Source organism: Chlamydomonas reinhardtii, chromosome 4 (assembly GCF_000002595.2).
Source record: "Chlamydomonas reinhardtii strain CC-503 cw92 mt+ chromosome 4, whole genome shotgun sequence".
NCBI lineage: Eukaryota > Viridiplantae > Chlorophyta > Chlorophyceae > Chlamydomonadales > Chlamydomonadaceae > Chlamydomonas > Chlamydomonas reinhardtii.
Window position 1 is genome coordinate 1,912,346 of NC_057007.1, and position 18,277 is coordinate 1,930,622.

At 61.7% G+C, this 18,277-nt stretch overlaps 3 protein-coding genes across 3 annotated transcripts; 2 read left to right on the top strand and 1 right to left on the bottom strand.

Annotated features, from left to right (window-relative positions):
* Positions 1-27: 27 nt before the first annotated feature.
* CHLRE_04g218100v5 (uncharacterized protein) lies at positions 28-3,651 on the top strand. Its single transcript, XM_001692099.2, has 6 exons — positions 28-335; positions 753-873; positions 1,283-1,446; positions 2,023-2,088; positions 2,360-2,459; positions 2,651-3,651. Exons 1-6 carry the CDS (start codon positions 313-315, stop codon positions 2,819-2,821), a joined length of 645 nt encoding a protein of 214 aa, XP_001692151.1. The 5' UTR covers positions 28-312; the 3' UTR covers positions 2,822-3,651.
* A 633-nt stretch (positions 3,652-4,284) lies between these two features.
* CHLRE_04g218150v5 (uncharacterized protein) lies at positions 4,285-12,316 on the top strand. The gene is made up of 11 exons (XM_043061832.1): positions 4,285-4,490; positions 4,588-4,827; positions 5,496-5,612; positions 6,926-7,165; positions 7,552-7,635; positions 7,957-8,055; positions 8,365-8,445; positions 8,894-9,028; positions 9,689-9,787; positions 10,187-10,276; positions 10,511-12,316. The coding sequence occupies exons 1-11, from the start codon at positions 4,461-4,463 to the stop codon at positions 10,604-10,606; spliced, it is 1,311 nt and encodes a 436-aa protein (XP_042925184.1). The 5' UTR covers positions 4,285-4,460; the 3' UTR covers positions 10,607-12,316.
* Positions 12,317-12,351: 35 nt separating this feature from the next.
* On the bottom strand, positions 12,352-17,997 carry CHLRE_04g218200v5 (uncharacterized protein). The gene is made up of 4 exons (XM_043061833.1): positions 15,497-17,997; positions 14,146-15,228; positions 13,714-14,084; positions 12,352-13,279 (listed from the first exon to the last, which is right to left on the bottom strand). Exons 1-2 carry the CDS (start codon positions 17,222-17,224, stop codon positions 14,845-14,847), a joined length of 2,112 nt encoding a protein of 703 aa, XP_042925185.1. The 5' UTR covers positions 17,225-17,997; the 3' UTR covers positions 12,352-13,279; positions 13,714-14,084; positions 14,146-14,844.
* Between the last annotated feature and the right edge of the window lie 280 nt (positions 17,998-18,277).

The window sequence follows — 18,277 nt, forward strand, 5'->3', positions numbered from 1 at the left end:
CATGGCACTTCCCACTGGGCGCCTTCACCGCAGCTGGCAGCCGGATCCACAGCACGCATTTCCGCTACTGCCAATTCCGGAGATTGCAACCTGAGTTAGCTTTGCTTGCATTAGCTGCCCGCGCGCTGCTGGTCGCGCGTGTGTTCGCGCGTTAACGCTGTTATGCGTGTCATCGCCAGCCCGAGCTGCCTTTTCGCACGGCAAGCCCGCTGTTCACCTTCCATCTCGACGCGGGCTGCGGCGTCGCGACCCTCCGTCCCGGGGCCAAGCCATCGGCGCTGCATCGCGGCGTCTGCGGCTCCTAGTGAGAAAATGGCCGACAAGCTTATTACTAGGTGCGAGTTTTGGTTAAACCCTCGGGGGGATTTGCCTGGGAGGGAAGCCGGTGTCCTGGAGCTAAGGGCTTCCCGGGGAATCACCAGCGGGTGAGCGTTCGGCGTGCGTGTGGTATGCCAGCACAGCAGATGCGCCTGGCGGGTGCCTGCATTAGTCATGGCGACAGTGTGCCCCAGTCCAAAGCAGCAGTGCAGCCATCTGCCGCTGCCTGCAACACAGCCAGTCACCCGGCCACACACACCCGCGCATGCCAGGAGGCCAAACCCCGGCACAGCCCCGCAGCCGCACCAGCCTGCCTGCGCATGCACCTCAGACCCACGCACACGCGGCATGAAACCCCACCCACATAGCGAACACAAGCCCAACGTAGCCGGCAACCCGCCAACCCTCCTCAAATGTCTCAACCCACATCGCAGCAAGACATTCTTCCTCGACAACTTCGCATTGCGCCAGTGGGACGACCCCAACTATGGCGGCACGCGGGTCAGCTTTGACAAAGCTGAGTTTGTGAAGCGCATCCAAGATGAATTTGATAAGGTGCGAGCGCCGCCGGCGTGACGGGCTATAATAGCAGGATAAGACTGGAGGCCCAAGGCGTTTGAGGTCCGATGCTTCTGCCGCTTCTGCGATGGGAGATGGCAAAGGAAGCAAGTGGCTGACATAGTTGAGTCCACGGGGTGGGGGCTTGGTAGGGCGAGGGCAGTGGCCTGCCTGTGCCAGTCCCCACCATCTGTTCGACCCAGATGGCGTGGCAGTCCATGGAGTTAGGGCGCCCTTCTCTCTTGAGACTGCCCGCGGCCGCTTTCCCCTCCTGCTCTCACGCCATCCCCAATCCCCCTTCCCCCCTCCCCCCTTCCCACCTCCCGTTCTTGCCCTACCCCTACCCAAACACACACGCAACACGCCAAACACACACACACATACACACACACACACACGCACACAGGGCTCGCCTCTGGTTGACGGCTACGCGCCCTTCTGCAAACACATCTTCGTGCCCAACTTCGTTGGGGCTCGCCTGGGGGCGCTGACCATCACAGACGCAAACCGCGGCCTGCTGCGCAGCGGCTACACCAAGCGCCGGCCCGAGGAGATGGCGGTGCTCACACGGTGAGAACAGGTGTTGAGAGGGGCGGGTTGGGGCGAGAGGGTGGCGGGTTGGGGCAAAAGCGGGCGCTGGGATGGCGGGAAGGTGGTGGTGGTGGTGGTGGTGGTGGTGGTGGTGGTGGTGGTGGTGGTGGTGGTGGTGGTGGTGGTGGTGGTGGTGGTGGTGGTGGTTTGGCGGTTGGTTTGGGTTACAAACAATCACGGCAAAGGTACGGGCGCGAGGAGTGGCAGCGTTACGATAACCCGTGGGTTACAACGGCGGTTGGCTGGGAGGGGAGGGTGTGGGGGGCAGCGGCACTGCGCACGGCATGCTCGGGAGCAGCGGCAACCGCGTTGCTATTGTGCCAGCAGGAAAGCATAGTGAGTCCTCGGATACGGGCCCCTGGGCTGCAGATTTGCCCGCTGCCCACCACCCCGCAACACCTGTCGTGGTCAACCCCCACGCCCCCACCCCATCCCCCCACATCTACCCTCACGCTGAAACCACCTCCACTCATCTACCCACACTCCCGCGCCCCCCCCCACTTAACTAATCATGAATGTAACCCACACACACACACTCATGCCACACGCCCACAGGTGGTTCTGCTCTGCTGACGTGGAGGTGCCTGAGGCCAAGTACCTGGACATCATCCTCTACTCCCGGTGAGCGAGTGTGCGCGTGTACGGTGCCGTGGGGTTGTGTATACCGGTGGAGGTAACCAGCTGTTGACGCTGGGCACACATCGCACGGTTACAAGAGGACCTGCTGACGCGTGCTTCAAGCTGGGCACAGACAGTGCGATTGAGTGTAGGCGTCCATGCAACCCAAAACCACGCCTCTACACCCCATACACCGCGCATGCTCCGGCTTGGAAATTGACTGCCCCCACTCCCCATTGCTCACTCACACACGCGCGCGCGCGTACACTACCAGGGAGCAGCTGGTCAAGGAGTACGACGCCATGCCCACCAAGGCGGGTGCGGGCGAGGAGCTGCCCGCCTCGCCGTGGGGCATCATCAGCGTCAAGGCGCAGGTGGGGCCGGGCGGGGGATTGGGCTGCCACCCTGTTGCCCGCTTTCCTTTGTGTACTTGGGATCGGAAGAGATAACCCCTCAGCCCACGCTCGCGCACCCCCATCTTCCGCTTTTCCTCCTATCCTTGGTGCTGTGTGAGCACCCCACCCACCCACCCGCCCACCTCCACCCGCCCACCTCCACCCGCCAGGACGAGCCGTTCGAGACGCCCATGCAGCCCATCACCATGCTGCGCAACGCCCTGGGGCGCGAGGAGGGCGGCAGTGGCGTGCCGCTGGACAAACAGAAGTACGCCGACTCAGTGGCGTACTGGGAGGAGCACGCCACCATCGTGGACGGAGCCAAGCCCAACGGCGAGTAGATAGGAGGCGGCAGTGGGACAAGGGGGCTAAGAAGCCCAACTGCAAGTAGGGCGCGCCAGTGGGGCTATGGGACTAAGAAGCCCGACGGCGGTGGGGCTATTGGGCTGAGAGCTCAACGGTGGGTTGGGCGGCCGGGGCAAGGGGGCCGTGGGGCAAGGGACCCGGCGCGGAGTGGAGCGCCCGCGCTCTTGGTTGTTTGCAACGGGAGCTGAGCATGGCTGTGATGGTGGAGTTGCGTGAAAGTGGTCGATTTTCGCGACGGCCGCGGCGGCATCATGCACGGTGGTGGGTGTTGGCAGCAGGACTAGGCAGGATGCGGGTTGCGAGCTTGGGATCGCGTTGATAGGCCCCATATGCGTTTAGCGCCTAGCTAGCAGTCGTAGGAATAGAAGCAGCCACGGACACATTGCGCACCGGGGCTGCCGGCAGTGAAGCGGTCACCGGGAAGAGCGAAAGTGAAGCCGCGGCCATACGCTTTAGGTTGGACGTGTATTTGTAGACGCGCGTTGATTGCGAACCGGTCATGCGGGATGGGTGGATTTCTTCATTCATGGGGTCCTAAAGAGCGGGAGCAACGAGCACGGTGGCTGAGGTGCGGCAGTGCCTGCAGCAGCAGTGCTGCGGGTAGTCGGCGGCATCGGGCCATCGGGCATGACGGCGTTGTACTGGGAGTGCCGTGCCGGCCAGTGCTGGCTGAGCTGCTTTGGTGGCGGGGATCGGCAATTCGAGGTCTTGGTGTCCGTGTTATGCTCGACAGGCCTACGTGTGTTTTCGTGTTGATACAGAAGCGGCGTATCGTGTGGCACCACGCATGTAACTGCACCCCAAGGGCTACCCGGGCCACCCAGCGAACCGGGGAAACCGGCCAGCAGTTGATGGGCAGAGGAGCGATGGGCAAGGCCCAGGCAAGGCGAGAGACAAGGCGGGCCACGGCCGGCCATGCCTTCCACTTGGCTGCGCCTGTGATTCCCCTGGCCGTCAGCTCCGCCTCCCCCTCCCCAGGCTCTCCACAACTTCCTTCGGCTTCCTTAGATGCCTTAGATCTCAACGCGTTGCGTTGAGCGCTATACGTTCAGGCCTGGGGGCGAAATTTGGCAAACCTACCCCCCCCTACGCGGGCTTGCGATTGGCCAGGCAGACCAAGGTGAGGAGGGAGGGCGCGCTTGCGCCGGGGGTAAGCAGGGACAGTACAGGGGACAGGCGGAGGAGCAGCAAGGAAAGGGGGGGGGGAGGGGACTGCTTCGTGAAGGGGGAGTGGGCTCGCACAAGGGTTTCGCCCCCCTCGACCACAAAGAACGCATTAATTAAGATAAATAGGTTTGCAGACCACGCGCATGCCTCTGCACGCTGTTCAAGCATGCGGACCGCTGGCCGGTGTCGGGATCGTCAGCATCCTGCTGCGCCACTGTGCACAGGTTTCGTGAGGCCCCGTGCCGTTAAGTTTTTGCGCTTGCACTACATTGTCCTCCGCTTGCATACCCTGAAGCGACTGAACCGGCACGGCTTGTCATCGACATTTGCTGACCGTTGATAGTGCTCCTGACGACGTGGTCAAAGCCTTTAAGCGTAGGTGCTGAATTCAAGCAAAACCAAGTGTAGCGCTTTGCCGGATTACGCTGGAAGTCACCCCCCGGTAGAATGGCACTTGCGTCGTCGCTGTTGCGCACGGTGAGCAGTCGCCGCTAGCGTAATTCCACGCGAGCTACGATTGGCCAATCATGCAGTCGCCCTTATCCGGAAGATGCCCCCTGCGCTTTTTTTGCAGCGACCTACGCATGGGGCAATCCCGAACGCTGCGGCCGCGGCGCTGTCGCTGCGGCCAGCAATCTGTAGCGGCTCGACATCATGCCTGCAAAACGTCCTGCTGCGCCGCGCGCTGGCGGGGCAACGGCTCGGCGTGACTGCTGCAGCGGGTCCTTCGGGGCCATCGCCGTCGAGCACCGTGGTCGTTGCGTCGGAGCTGGATGTCGGGTACAGCAGCGCTCAGGGCGCCCGTGACACGATGGTGGGTGGCGAGGCGATGTCATTGGGAAAACGGGGCGATAGCTGGTTGCGGGGAGGAGGGGGGCGTTGTGCTGAGGGCAGCCGGGCGGGAAAGGGGCTGGCCAGGGCTGGCCAGGGACGCCTCGTGCGGTACAGTGTGCGTAGTGTGGCTGGCACGGCCCAGCGGGCTGCGTGGTTTTGGTTTGATGTGAGACTTCAAGCGCCGATCACCGGTTTATGGTGCGCGTAGGTGGGTAGGAGGTACCCCTGCATGTGAAGGTGCGGGCTCGCAGTGCACCACCAGTCGAGGCCCACGACCCCACCTCGCCGTGATTGCTCAGCCAGCGTCATCATACTACCCTGTGTCTGCGAAGATCACGCATCCGCACCCTATCCCGTGTTGGTCAACCCCTCCACAACCCATACCCATCACCCCTTCCCCCCACCTCCCTCCCCTTCGCAACCCTACACCTCCCCCTGCACATACACAACACACACAATCCCCGCGGTGTACTGCGGTATGAGGTCTGCGCACCGCTGCGCCGATGCAACATCACCTTATCCGAACTAGCGCCTCACCCGACCTCCCCCACACCTTCACCGCACCTCCTCCACACCTTCCCCACACCTCCCCCACACCTCCCCGCCGCACACCTTCCCCACACCTCCCCACACCTCCCCGCCGCGCAGGAGGACGAGGTGCAGGTGCACTACAACACCGTGGGCCACTACCTGTACGCGGCGGTCTTTGACGGCCACGGCGGAGACATGGCGGCGCAGTGGCTCAGCAAGGAGCTGCACGGACAGGTGGGCAGGGGTGTGTGTGTGTTGTAGTGTCGTGTCAACAAAACGGAGCCCGCCCAGACGGGCTGTGTGTCGTTGTGTGTGTGTGTGTGTGTTAAAGAGCATAAGGAAAACGTTGCGCAAAGACAGTGTATGCGATGCAGCAAAGCGACGGTTTATGGATGTTACCTGAAGTTACCTCGCATACCTGCTGCGGTGAGCCGCCGGTCTTACCAATCGGAAAACGCGCAACCCCCGCTACGCTAACCTCGAGGGGGGATTAGTGTCCACACGCTCTCAAGGGTGCAAACCCATGCATGTGCTCACGGTACCGTGAGGCCCAGGCACTCCTACGATTCCTAGCTCCGCGTCGCTACTCCTGGCCGCTAAGTCCAAGCTCCCGCCTCATCCTCGATGAAATTCTCACCTACGAGCGAATAAGAAAACAACAGAGCACAGGGCGGCAGCAGGAGAGTGTCACGAACAAGAGCGAAGGAACATGTTAGCGCGGCGGCGCGCGACGAGCAAGAGCAAACACGCAGCCCAGTCCCAGCCCAATTAACTATACTAGGGGTTGCGCGATTCGGGAAAGAGACGGAGGGTGGGCGACCACGAGCAAGTAAACAGGCGGGGGACGGCATGGGCGCATGCATGACGGCAAATGCAAATGGGGTGTCAGCACCATGGGCTGGCGGGGGAAAAAAACCCCGCTCCCGTGTGTGTGTGTGTGTGTGTGTGTGTGTGTGTGTGTGTGTGTGTGTGTGTGTGGTACTTCGGGGTGTATCCGGTGTGTGTGGCTCGGTGCTGTGTCGGGTGTGGGGGGTGCGGTGGGGTGCTGTGTCGGGTGTGGCTGGCAGCCGCATTGCGCCGCTGCAGGCCTCTGGGTGCCGCGCAGCTGTGGGCACATGCCGCGGGCGGTACCCATGATGGGGTATTGGCACAAGGGATGGGAAAGGTGGAATAGGAATGTCGCGCGGCCGCCTGTTTGCTGTTGACCAGCCCGAGGCCGGCCGCCAGGCAAGCGTCGGGGCAGGGATGCAGCACTGGCTGTCATGTGTGGGGTTAGGGTTTCGAAGCAGCGTAGTTGAGAGGTCTGCGTTCTACTCAGGGTGGCGCCAACCAGCCGCCTCCGGAGGTTTGCAACGTGTGCTGTCAAAGGCTGCTCAGGGCGTTCCATGGGCGTTCTAGAACTGCGGCCTGCGGCACCGACTGCCAGCACCCTTCCCTTTGCCCCCCTTTTTATCACTCCGTCTTGCATGGACGTTTAACCCCATCCTCCCCCATCTATAACTTCGCTTCATCTTAATCCACCATGGATGTAACCCCCACCCTCCCAGGTTGAGAACTGCCTGTGCGGCCGGACCGTGCACGGCAGCAAGCTGCCCGGCTCCAGCTCCGCCGCCGCCGGCAACAACGGCAACGGCGCCGCCAGCACGGCCTCCGCGGGCAGCATGAGCGGGACCACGGGCTCGGGCAAGGGCATCAGCAGCAGCGACATCAGCGCGCCGCAGCTGATCGAGTCGTTCCACCTGGCGGACAAGGCGCTGCTCAAGTACCTGAGCGACAGCGGCGGAGAGGTGGGGGCGGAGCAGGCGGGGAGGGCGCAAGAGGGAGGAGGAGCGGGTTGGCATTCATGATTGGGTGAGGAGTTGGTAGACGGTAGGCAATCCGGGGAGTGGGGTGGGGTGCGGAGGAGGAGGAAGGAGCGGAGGAAGGGGAGAGCGAGGGAGAGAGGCGGTTTGGACTGAAGCTGGGGTATGTGCCCGAGCTCGAAGAATGGAAGGGGGACGGCGGAGCGTGGAGGGAAAGATAAGCAAATGGCGGGATTCGGGTGCCGCGTGTGCGTGTGAGTGTGTTTATAAGGCATCGAAGTGAGCGAATGTGTTTCTGTCGCTACCTCTACTCCTCATTCTCTCTCACCTCCACCCCTCACCTCACCTCACCTCCACCCCCTGCCCTCCAGGTGGCTGCGGGCGCCGGCGCCACGGCCACGGTGGTGGTGATCAAGGACGACAAGCTGGTGGTGGCCAACGTGGGGGACAGCCAGGTGGGTGGGGTTGCGGGGGGGGGGGGGACAGCCAGGTGTGGGGTGCGGGGCGGGGGGGACGGGGTGGCGGGGCGGGGTGGGTTATGTGCCCGAGCCCAATGAAGGAGTGGGGGCGCCAAAAGGACAAACCCAGAGTGCGGAGAGTGGGGAGACGGGGGAAGGGCGGCACCGTGGGGAAGGAGGAGAAAGGTATCAGGGCATCGAGGCCATGGACAGGCAATGGAGGGCCGCAGGGTGGTGGGAGGGGCAAATGGCTTGCAAATTACGCGTTTTGCACACGCGCGCACACGCGCCCGTGTATCCCCCTCCTCTCTACCCCAGGCCGTCCTGTCCCGGCGCGGCAATGCCGTCATCCTGGCGCACTACCACCGCGTGTACGGCAGCGGCGCTGACGTCAGCGCCGAGATAGAGCGGGTCAAGGTGAGCGGCGGTGTGCGCGTGCGGGGGTGTGGGGGTGCGGTGGGTGGGACGTGGCGTGTTTGTACGTGTTACTGTGTTCCCTGAACGTGTATGTGCGTGTTTGTGTGGTTGTGTTTGGGTGCGCCGCCACCCCGGCAGCCTGGCTCCACAGGGCCGCCAATGGACCAACCCAAACACCCCACGGCCCTCACCTGCACTCCCCACCTTCACACAAACACATACACAACACACATACATACACACATAGAGTGTTTCGTTTCTTAACACACACACACACACACACACACACACACACACACACACACACAGAGTGTGGGCGGCTGGATTGACGACGGCCGCGTGTGTGGTGTGCTGGCGGTCAGCCGCGCGTTCGGAGACTGGGAGTTCAAGGTGAGGGGGGGGGGAAGAGGAGAGGCGGAAACGTGTGTGTGTGTGTGTGTTAATGTGATGTGACACAAGAACGGGGACTTCCGCGGCTTTTAGAACTTGCCGTCCATGTGACGGAGACCGGGGTACACGGGTTGGTAAGAAGCATGAACAAGAGGGGGCAGGGGAGCCACTGGCCACCGAGGTCACGCCGCCCACCTAACTCACCCGTCTCCCCACTCTACCACCTCTCCCGCCTTTCCCACCTCTCCCTCTCGTCCTTCTCCCTCCCCTCCCTCTCCTCCTTCTCCCTGCCTTCCCTCCCCCTTTCCCTCCTCTATTGAAACCTATTTCGTTGGGCTCGGGCACATAATCCGGCACCTGCTGTCCACTTCGCTGCACCTCTCTGTACCAATCTTTGCAACCCCCAAACCCCTCCCATCCCCAAACCCCCCTATACCCCGCCCCAAAGGGTGAGGGCCTGCCCCGCCTGCTGGAGACGGGCATCGAGCGCGGCTACTGGGACAGCTCCTTCGCGGCGCAGCAGGCCTTCAGCGCAGACCCCGTGGTGGCCACACCCGACGTCACCGAGACACTGCTCAGCGAGGTGCGTGGGTGTGTGTGTTTGTTCAAAAAACGAAACGAAAGCCCGCCCAGACAATGTGTGTGTGTGTGTGTGTGTGTGTTAATTACTCCGGTCTCCATGAACGGCTACCCAGGGGCGGGGTTACAGAGTGAAGTAGTGCATTCCGCAGGTGGAGGCAGGGGGCGGGGAAGGGATTTGGGTTCGGGGAAACGCCCAAAGCGGTGACTGACCGGGATAGCCATCCGTGTTGGAGGGTGTGTGGACAGCAATACTATAAGCATGAAGAAGGGGGGGCAGCGGGGCGCTGGCGCCCGGAGGGGGGGGGGCGAGGGGGGTTGCGGGGTGAGGCCATGGGGACAGGGGCAAGGGAGGGGGAAGCCCGTCAGCTCGGCAGTCCGGCAGCCCTGGGCCACAGCTGAGCCCGGTAGCACCCACGTGATGACGGGCTGCACGCGTACAGCGCTGTCGCCCCGCCTGCCAAACCCCGCCATTTCCCGGCCCCTGACCCCTGTCCCGCCTGCCCTTCTGTCCCCATTCTTGTGGTTCCGACCTCCATGAATGCTCCTTGCCCCATCTGCCTCGCCCCCCCACCCCTTCCACCAACCTCCCTGCCCCACCCACCCTCCCACCCACCCTCCCACCACCCTCCCACCCACCTGCCCGCACCTGCCTGCTCCTCAGGAGGACGAGTTCCTGATTGTGGCCAGTGACGGGCTGTGGGACGTGCTGCCGCCGCGCGAGGCAGTGCAGTGGGCGCGCAAGGAGTTCAAGGCCAAGAAGGTGGGGGAGGGAGGGAGGAGGGAGTAGGGAGGGAGGGAGGGAGGGGAGGAGGGAGGGAGAGGAGGAGGGAGCAGCAGCAGCGACATGGGGCACACGGCGGTGTGCCTAGCTGTGGCTGTGGCTCAGGCAGGCTGAACGTCCGGGTGGTTGTCCGTCCATGGCCCGTTGCCCCGCTCCCGCGCGCGCCCCTACGCCTGCTGTCTACTACTCTACTTCGCTACACGTCTCTGTGCCATCTTTGCAACACCCCCCGCCACACACACGCACACACCTTATCATCATCATAAGTAATCATGCATGGACCCCTCCCCATCGGTAACAACGCGTCTACTATGCTACTGTACCTGCCTACGCCTTCACTTCTTAATTAACCATGAATGTACCCCCCCCCCCCCCCAGGACGCGGCCGAGGTGGCTGCCAGCCTGACGGGCCTGGCGCTCAAGCGCTACTCCACCGACAACGTGGCGGTGGTGGTGGTGGACCTGCAGGTGTGTGTATGCGGGGGGGGGGGGGAGGGGGGCGTGTGAGGAATGGGATGCGTGGGGAGCCTGCGAGCAGAGCGCTATGACGGTTTCGTACTTGTAAGGGCCTAGGGTTGCGCCTCACGCCTACTGTGCCTGGCTACGCCTTCACTTTTTGAATGATCATGAATGTAAATCCCCCCCACCACTTCCTTAACTAATCATGAATGTGACCCCCGCTTCCCCCACCACACCCACCAGGGCGCCGACTTCTGGTCCTGCAAGCCCAAGCCGCCCATCAAGACCGTGGCGGGGCGCAAGCCCGGCGGCATGTTCGGCTTCCTCAACAAGAAGTAAACTGGAGGCCTGCAGGTTGGAGGAGTTCTGCAGCTCAAGCGGAAGCAGCAGCCGAGCCAGTGTATAGGACGATAGCAGGAGCTGCACGGGCCGAGGTGGAGCCGCGGCGGTTGCTCGCTGTGGGCTGCTGCCGAGGGCGCTCTCGGGGGGTGGCGAGAGGGAGGTTCCTGTTCCCGAGCCCAATAGGGGGGACTCAATGTGACGATCATGTGTGCCTGCGCGCATCGACTGACTGAGAGCGGCGCGAGCGGGGCGCCGTGGCCATTTTTCGTGTTGGCTTCGGCTGTTCTCCGCAGCAGCAGCTGTGTGCGGGCGATGCGGCGGGCGCCTGGCCCCTCCCTCCCCGGAAGGGGCCGGGCCCCGCGTTTTCATCAACGCCGCCGCAACACTGTTTGTGTATGGGGGGAAGTGGGGGTGGCTGGCGGGCGCTGTAGGCGGCCGGCGGACAAGTGCGGGTGGTCGCTGGGTGTTGGGGGCCGAAGGCAGTGTGATGGCATGACGAGGGGACACATGCTTTGATGGCGTATGTGGGCCACAAACAGGGGCGCATTGCGCCGGCCGCGCACGCCTCTCGTGAGTCGCGTCCGTTGACAACGTCTGTGGGCTAGCGCTGCAGAAATTAGCAAGCGTCCATGTGCACAAATTGAGATTGTGAGACTGGAGAAGATTATTAGGCAAAAGAAAAGCTTGCGTGTCGATCTGGGCCTGCGCTGTCGCGCTTGCATTTGCGTGACTCCTGCTGCGCAAGCGTCCCGGAGCGGCGCCGTTCCATTGTGAGGCGGTGTATGCAACCTCCGGGAAGAGCGGTTGCGTTTTGTGGGCACTGTTTGTCGTGCGACAAGGAAAGCGTAAGAAAGCCTAGCGTGTGACACGCATGCAAAGGAGTGTGTTGTGTATGTGTGTATGCCCAGGTGAGTTTGAGGGAGGGCTTGGGGCTGACAACATCAGCTCATTACTGGGTCGTGGTAGTGTGGAGAGTCTGTAGCGAGGTAGTTGGGGCGGTTGTACGCAACTGCGGCGAGAGCTGCGAGTTCATGCTTGCGTTTGCGTGTGCGTGGCGTGTGCCGGCTCATGCGGCGCTTTCTAGAATAAATGTGACATGTTGGGCGAGCATGCGGTGGTTGGTGTGTGTGTAGGCGTGTGTGCCCTTAACCTAACCTTTGATTGGGATGGGATGCGAAAAGGAATGCAAGCGGCGGGGGCGGGTGCTGGGCTCGTGCAATAGCACAGCTGTGAGCAGGAACGTTGACACGAGCACGTGGTGCGCAAAACCCACATCTCACGAGCTCGCTGCTGTGAACCAGGATCTGAAAGGATGGGGAATAATGATTACAGCTAGGACAATGCATGGGACCCATGGGACCCCATCGCGCTGAGCCCGCCGCGTGAGGTTGGATTTTGGAAGTGTTGCGCTGAGGGGGTTGACCATTGCCTGTGCCCCGCTCGGACACAGTTTTGAAGGGCCGAATCTGGATTGCCGATGGTATTGTTTTGGTTTGCCGGCACGGATTCCTAAACTTTACGCCCTGAATTTCAAAGCAGGCACACACGGCTCTATCAAAGCACAACACGCCGCCAGTTCTTGTCTACAGGGGCTGGTACCACAGCCAATGGAGAGGCTCCAGCGATCGAGTGAAGGAGTACCGTATCCCGGGTTGACGCTTGTGCTGCTCCTAGGTGGCTTGCGCAGTTGTGGGGGCGCACCGCGCACGGCTCTCCGCCTCTCCCCAGGGGTGCCAGGCTGCCAGCACCCTTGGCTCTCCCTTCAGGCATGCGCACGCAGGGCAGGCTGTAGTCAGTGCAGTGGTTGGCACCGCGCCACGCCGCTGCCACCACCACGGAATCCTCCGGCATCCGCCTCAGTGCTTGACATGGCGGCCACGGGCTGGCCTCTCGGCTATGCAGTTGGGTGACACTGGAACACATCGGCACACAGACGCGCACCAGCAATCAAACAAGCATTGCCGCGGATGCAAGCATCGCTTGGTCTACGTCCCCGCGCCCCAATCTGCAGTGCCGAGGAATCAGCCCTCTGTCGCGCCTGCACCACCCGTACACCTGCCTTGCACCCTGTCCCATCACACACCTCGCATATCAGCATGGGTTGCACTGGTGGCCTGGTATTGGCACCGGCGGGGCACACAGATCATCGTACATTGAATGGGCTCAGCAGGGGAGCGCCCCACAAGCAGAACATGGGCCAAATGCAGCACTACGAGGCTCATATGTGCACGTTATGCTGTAATAAGCATAAACAAAGCGTGGGAGGGTTAAGTTGCGCGTCCAGACGCGGACGACATGTAAGGGCACATGTCCCCACACTCGACACATGCGCACTGACACGGCTGGGCTCTCTAGCGCTGGTGCTCATGAATCCACGTCTAAAAAGGCTGCCGATGCACACTGTCCATTCGCCACACGGCAGCGAGTTGAAATTTTCATGGAAAGGATCGCGCTTGTGACTGAAGTCTCTGAACAGGACCGCTGATGGCACAGCACGATAGCGCTCGTCAAGAGGAGTCGATTGGCACCACTTCGTATTTTCAACGTATTCCAGCGTATGGTACCAGGAAGAGGGCTAAGTGCGTACTAATAGCACGTATTCATTCAGGAAAAAAACCGTCGCTTTGCTGCATCGCATACACTGTCTTTGCGCAACGTTTTCCTTGTGCTCTTTAACACACACACACACACACACACACACACACACACACACACACACACACACACACACACACACACACACACACACACACACACACACACACACACACACACACACACACACACACACACACACACACACACACACACACACACACACACACACTCTGGTGCTCATCCGTGGACGCTGGTCATCTTCCTGCAGGTGCGATGCGGCTCTGCCTCACGAGTGTGGCGTTGCGGTGTGTCTGTGTGGTGCTATCGCCTGGCCGGGCGCCCGGAGCGTGAGGAATGCGCGTCAGCAAACTTCCAGACAGCCAGGCAACTCGTCGGTACAGTAACTCCGGCGTTCGACCAGCCGCGCACTCCTGCCCTGCCATTGCCAATTGTGTGCCATTTGTTGGGTTCTGGGCATCAGCTGCACCCTACGGGACTTTACCAACCTGCCTTACCACTGTCCCATCGCACACCACACCACCACACCATACATACCGCACCCATCCCACGGAGCGTGAGGAATGCGCATCACCAAACTTCCAGCCAGCCAGCAACTTGTCGGTACAGTAACTCCGGCGTTCGACCAGCCATGCACTTCTGCTCTGCCGCTGCAAATTGTCTGCCGTCTGCTTGGGGTATGGGCGTCATCAGCTGCACCCTACGGGACCTCACCAACCTGCCTAAACCCTGTCCCATCGCACACCCATCCCACCCTCCACCCCACCTAGCTGTGCATCGTGCCTTTGCTTCCAGCTTTGTCCCCCACGTCCCCGGCACCGCTCAGACCTCGAACCATGCGCGGCTACCTACGTGCAGCCTGACACAGGCGTGGCGGCGGCTGTAGATAGCATGCAGCGCCGCCGGCGGCCCTAGCCCACCTCGCTCCCCACCTACCCCCACCCCATTGGTTCAAAGTTAACCCCACCCCCACCCCAGCCAGCTACCCGTCCGCGTGCTGGTCCGAATGCCCCCTCCCCTCTCCGTATCTTGATTGCATGTTGGACTCGGGTCCGAATCGGTCCGTAATAGATTCGCATTATTGGGCCCGAGGTACACCACTTGGATGCACGCTTCACACAGCGAATTTTGACCCGCCTTGCACCAGCCGCCCAGCACCTGGTCCGAACTTGCTCTACTTGCTCGTCCAGCAGCCACATGTCAGACCCGCCCAGCCACGCTTCACACGCCCCTCGGGCGGGCTGCTGCCCTGGTACTGTTATGAATAAGCAGTTCGTTCGCACTCCCAACCACCGCACTCTGTCCGCCTCACCTTCAACTACCCATTTATTCATTCTTGCTTGGCCACCTAACCGCCCACAAAACATTACACACACCACTCTCTCTCTCTCTCTTGCAAGTCTTTAGCCCTAAACCATTGCTGCAGCTAAAACATTTACCACCCAACGCAGCCCATGCCTGGGTCCTGCCCGTCATCACTGCCGAAATGTGCACTGCTAGCTTGCTGTGTGCGTGCTGCTGGCTGCTGTCCTGCTGGTGCATGGCCCACGTACACACATGTGGGACTTTAACCCCACCTGGAAAGCAGGCTTGAGGCTCGCAAACTGTATACCTAGCAGCTAGCAGTCAGCCTGGCGCATAACCCAATTGAGCTGATGTGGCAGCACCCTGGCAGAGGAGGCGGTGTGCAGCACTTTGGGTGCGCGGGTAAATTCCTCGGCAGCACGCCGCAACTCTACCTCCACTGTGCCCCACACAGCACGCTTTCCAGCCGCCGTGTCCGGGGTTCCGGCCGCAGGCTGTGCCTGCTCCTGATGCTGCAGCTGGAGCTGGACCCACAGCTGCATCCTCCAGAAGGTTTCGGAGGTGAGCCCGCGTGTCACCTTCTCCAATCCAGGCAGCCAGTCCGCCAGCGGCGGCAGCAGGCGCTTGTTCCGCAGCCAGGCCAGGGTCGCTGTGTTGCCAGCATCAAATACACCCTCAACCTCGAGGGCGCCCAATGCCTGCACACACAGTGGAAAAGTACGCAGCACACACGGGCAAATCGTCAAGCATTGACAGCATTGTGTGTGCGGGCACAGATACGGTAGATGGGCGGTTGCTTGCATGCCTACTGTAGTGTTAGTTTGCGCTAGCTAGCTGCGGTGCTAAGTGTCCATCCATGCGGCCTGCCAGACACACGAGCCAGTTTCCACCTCCGTGTATGCACCCCTTCATTCCCTGCTGCAGCAGATCAGTACGCACTGCCCACACGCACATATACATACGTACCTGCTGCAGCACGCCACCGCCCATCTCCGCCTCCAGCTGAGCAGCCGCCCACTCCAGCCCCTCCTCGCTGCCGCCCACAGCCACTGCCGCCAGGTCGATGGCCGCACCCCGCGCCCGAAGCTTCTGGAGCACCAGCAGGCTGGCTCCATCCCGCGCCGCCCGCCAAAACACCTTTGACCACCACTGCTGCATGTCCTCTCCGGGGTCACCCGCATGTGCCTCAAACCACAGCAGAGCCTTGTCCGGCCAGCTCCGATAATAAGTGGCCTGGGCCAGCATTTTTGGGGTGATAGCCATACCGCGCTCGTGCATCAGCTGGAGCACCCCGATGAGCCCATCAATGCCGCCACAGCTGATGCTGCTGTGCGGCACGTGCACCACGTCAGCGCTGGGGTCATACACACCGCATTCAACCAAGTATGCCAGCGCATCGGCATTACCACGCGCGCAATCAAGTGTAATATTATTGTCGAGGGGTATGCCAATGGCATGCATGTGCCGCAGCCGAAGTGCGTAGTCAGGCTGGCTCACCCCTGCATCCTCGAAACATGAGTCGTAGTCATCCGTTTCGCTAAGCCACTCCCCATGCAGCGCCTCCCGTACCAGCCGCGGCCCCCAGCGTGACAGCAAGAAGTCCATTTTGGCGGCCCAGCAGGGTGTGCCGCTGTCCGCCGCAGCTGCAAGGATATCCCTGGCGACACTAATCTCAAACATGGCGCACGCCTCCTCCGCCTCCTCCTCCTCCTCCTCGCTGGCCCAAGCCGGCTGCAGCTGCTCCGGCCACCAGCTCCCCCAGGGTGTGTCCAGCATGTCGCAGTAGCGCTGCAGCACCTCCACGGGGCAGCCCCTGGCGATGGCCTTAAGCAGCCGTGGCAGCTCCTTCTGGAGTGCCCGTGCGGCTCCCGGCGTATCGGCAACACCAAGCCCACCGGCGGCCACGCCGGCGGCCACGTCCCCTGCCGCAGCCCCCGCCTCCGCCTCTGCTGCCTCTGCCTGCGACTCCGACTCCTCCAGCCATTGCTGCAGCAGCTGCTCCATAAGATCGACATTGCCGCCGGTCGCGGCCGCCCGCACGTCCTTGCTGGCAAGGCGGTAGCCGTGCGCCCGCTGCAGCCAGGCGAGTATGTGGCCGTGGCCTTGCATGCAGGCACCCGTGGCTGCGGCCGTCAGGCACCCCTGCATGTCGTGACTGCCCGCCACAGTCTCTAACAGTAGCTGCAGTACCGGCAGGTGGTCGTTCTCCGCCGCGACAATAAACGCGCTGTGGCGGCAGGAAATGGAGCAGCCCTCCTGCAGCAGCCGCTCGCAAGCCGCCACGCTGCCCGACGCAGCGGCCGAGGTCAGCACCTCCTCCTGCAGCCCGCATCCACAATGCTGCAGCGCCACATCCAGGCTGTCTGCGTGTCCCGAGGACGCGGCCAGACACAGCAGCCGGCGGCGCATGTGAAGCGAGAGCCCCCTCCAGGGCTCGGGACGGCCCCAGTGGTCCACGAACGCGCGCGCGGGCCACGGCTGAACCGCCCGATGGGTCTCCCCAATGACGTGCTCGTAGCCCAGAATTAATGTGTTATAGTTGTTGCGCAGGGCCGCCGCGGTGTCGCGGTCTATGAGCTTGACATTCTCGGCGACCTCATTAGGATGAACGAAGCCCGCGACCTCCCGTTTGATAGCGTGCGGTAGGCGCTCCCACTGCACGGCAAAGCCATCATCTGATAGCGTCTCGCCCATTGCTGCTGGCAAAGAAAGTTTGAGAAGTAAGTAGTAAGGCTACAAGCAACTGGATAGTGGCTACTTAAATGCTATGCGCTCGCTTGATAGTAAAAATATAACGTACAAAATATTACAAGAAGTTGCAGTGACCCGGGAAATGACTAAATATTCAGAGACCCGGGAAATGACTAAATATTCCCCTAGCCCGGCACTCCAAAACCCTGTCACGCGATCTCTAGTGGTGCAACATTGCCCATTGCTGCGTGTCCAGGTCGTCCCAAGCGGGTCCCACTCCAGGAAAAAGCGTGTCCCCAGGGAGGCGCCCACGCGACGGCACCAAAACCCCTTGGGAGATTGTCCTTCAAGGAAGCCGCCACGTCTACGGCTTGCTGATGCTTGAAGGACATGTGCCCAGGGGGGTTTCACCGCCGTCCGGGGGGTGCGTTTCCCCAGCCAAACCCGCACGCCGAGGAGGCCAGGAGACGTCGCCCCGAGAAAAATGCAGAGCGGGATACAGACTCCGCCACTTAATGTATATGTTACATGCAATCTGTTGGAGCAATAGCGCTTGACAGCAGGCTAAAACGTGCTCGTCGAGGCTCAAGTCGCGAAATTGACCGAAGCCAACATCCTACATAGGCGTTGTTTTCGGGCTTTATCGATTGCCGTCAACACAGATATATGCATAGGTGTAGTTAGGCTACTGTCTGGCCTGGTATGGCGTGTCCTGGCGAACGCGACATTTAGATGTTCGAGGTCGGCCCCGGCTCGATTCAATGCCCCTGGGTTACTCTAATGACCTTATGTGTGGTATAACATGCTATAGGAAAGGTATTGGGCTGGGGACACGACCGGCCCGTAGGGCCGCCGTGCGCGAGTGGGACCCGCTTGGGTCGTCCTCACACACATTATGCTCTTTGCGCGCGCCGCACATTTAGTTTCTTTTCATCCTATTTGTTTTCCCACGCACTTGCCTGCGCCTGCACCTTCCCCTGGCCGTCACCTCCCCTCGTCCGCCTCCTCCTCCCCTGGCCCTGCACACTATTCTTCGAGCGGCAGCCGCCAGCACAG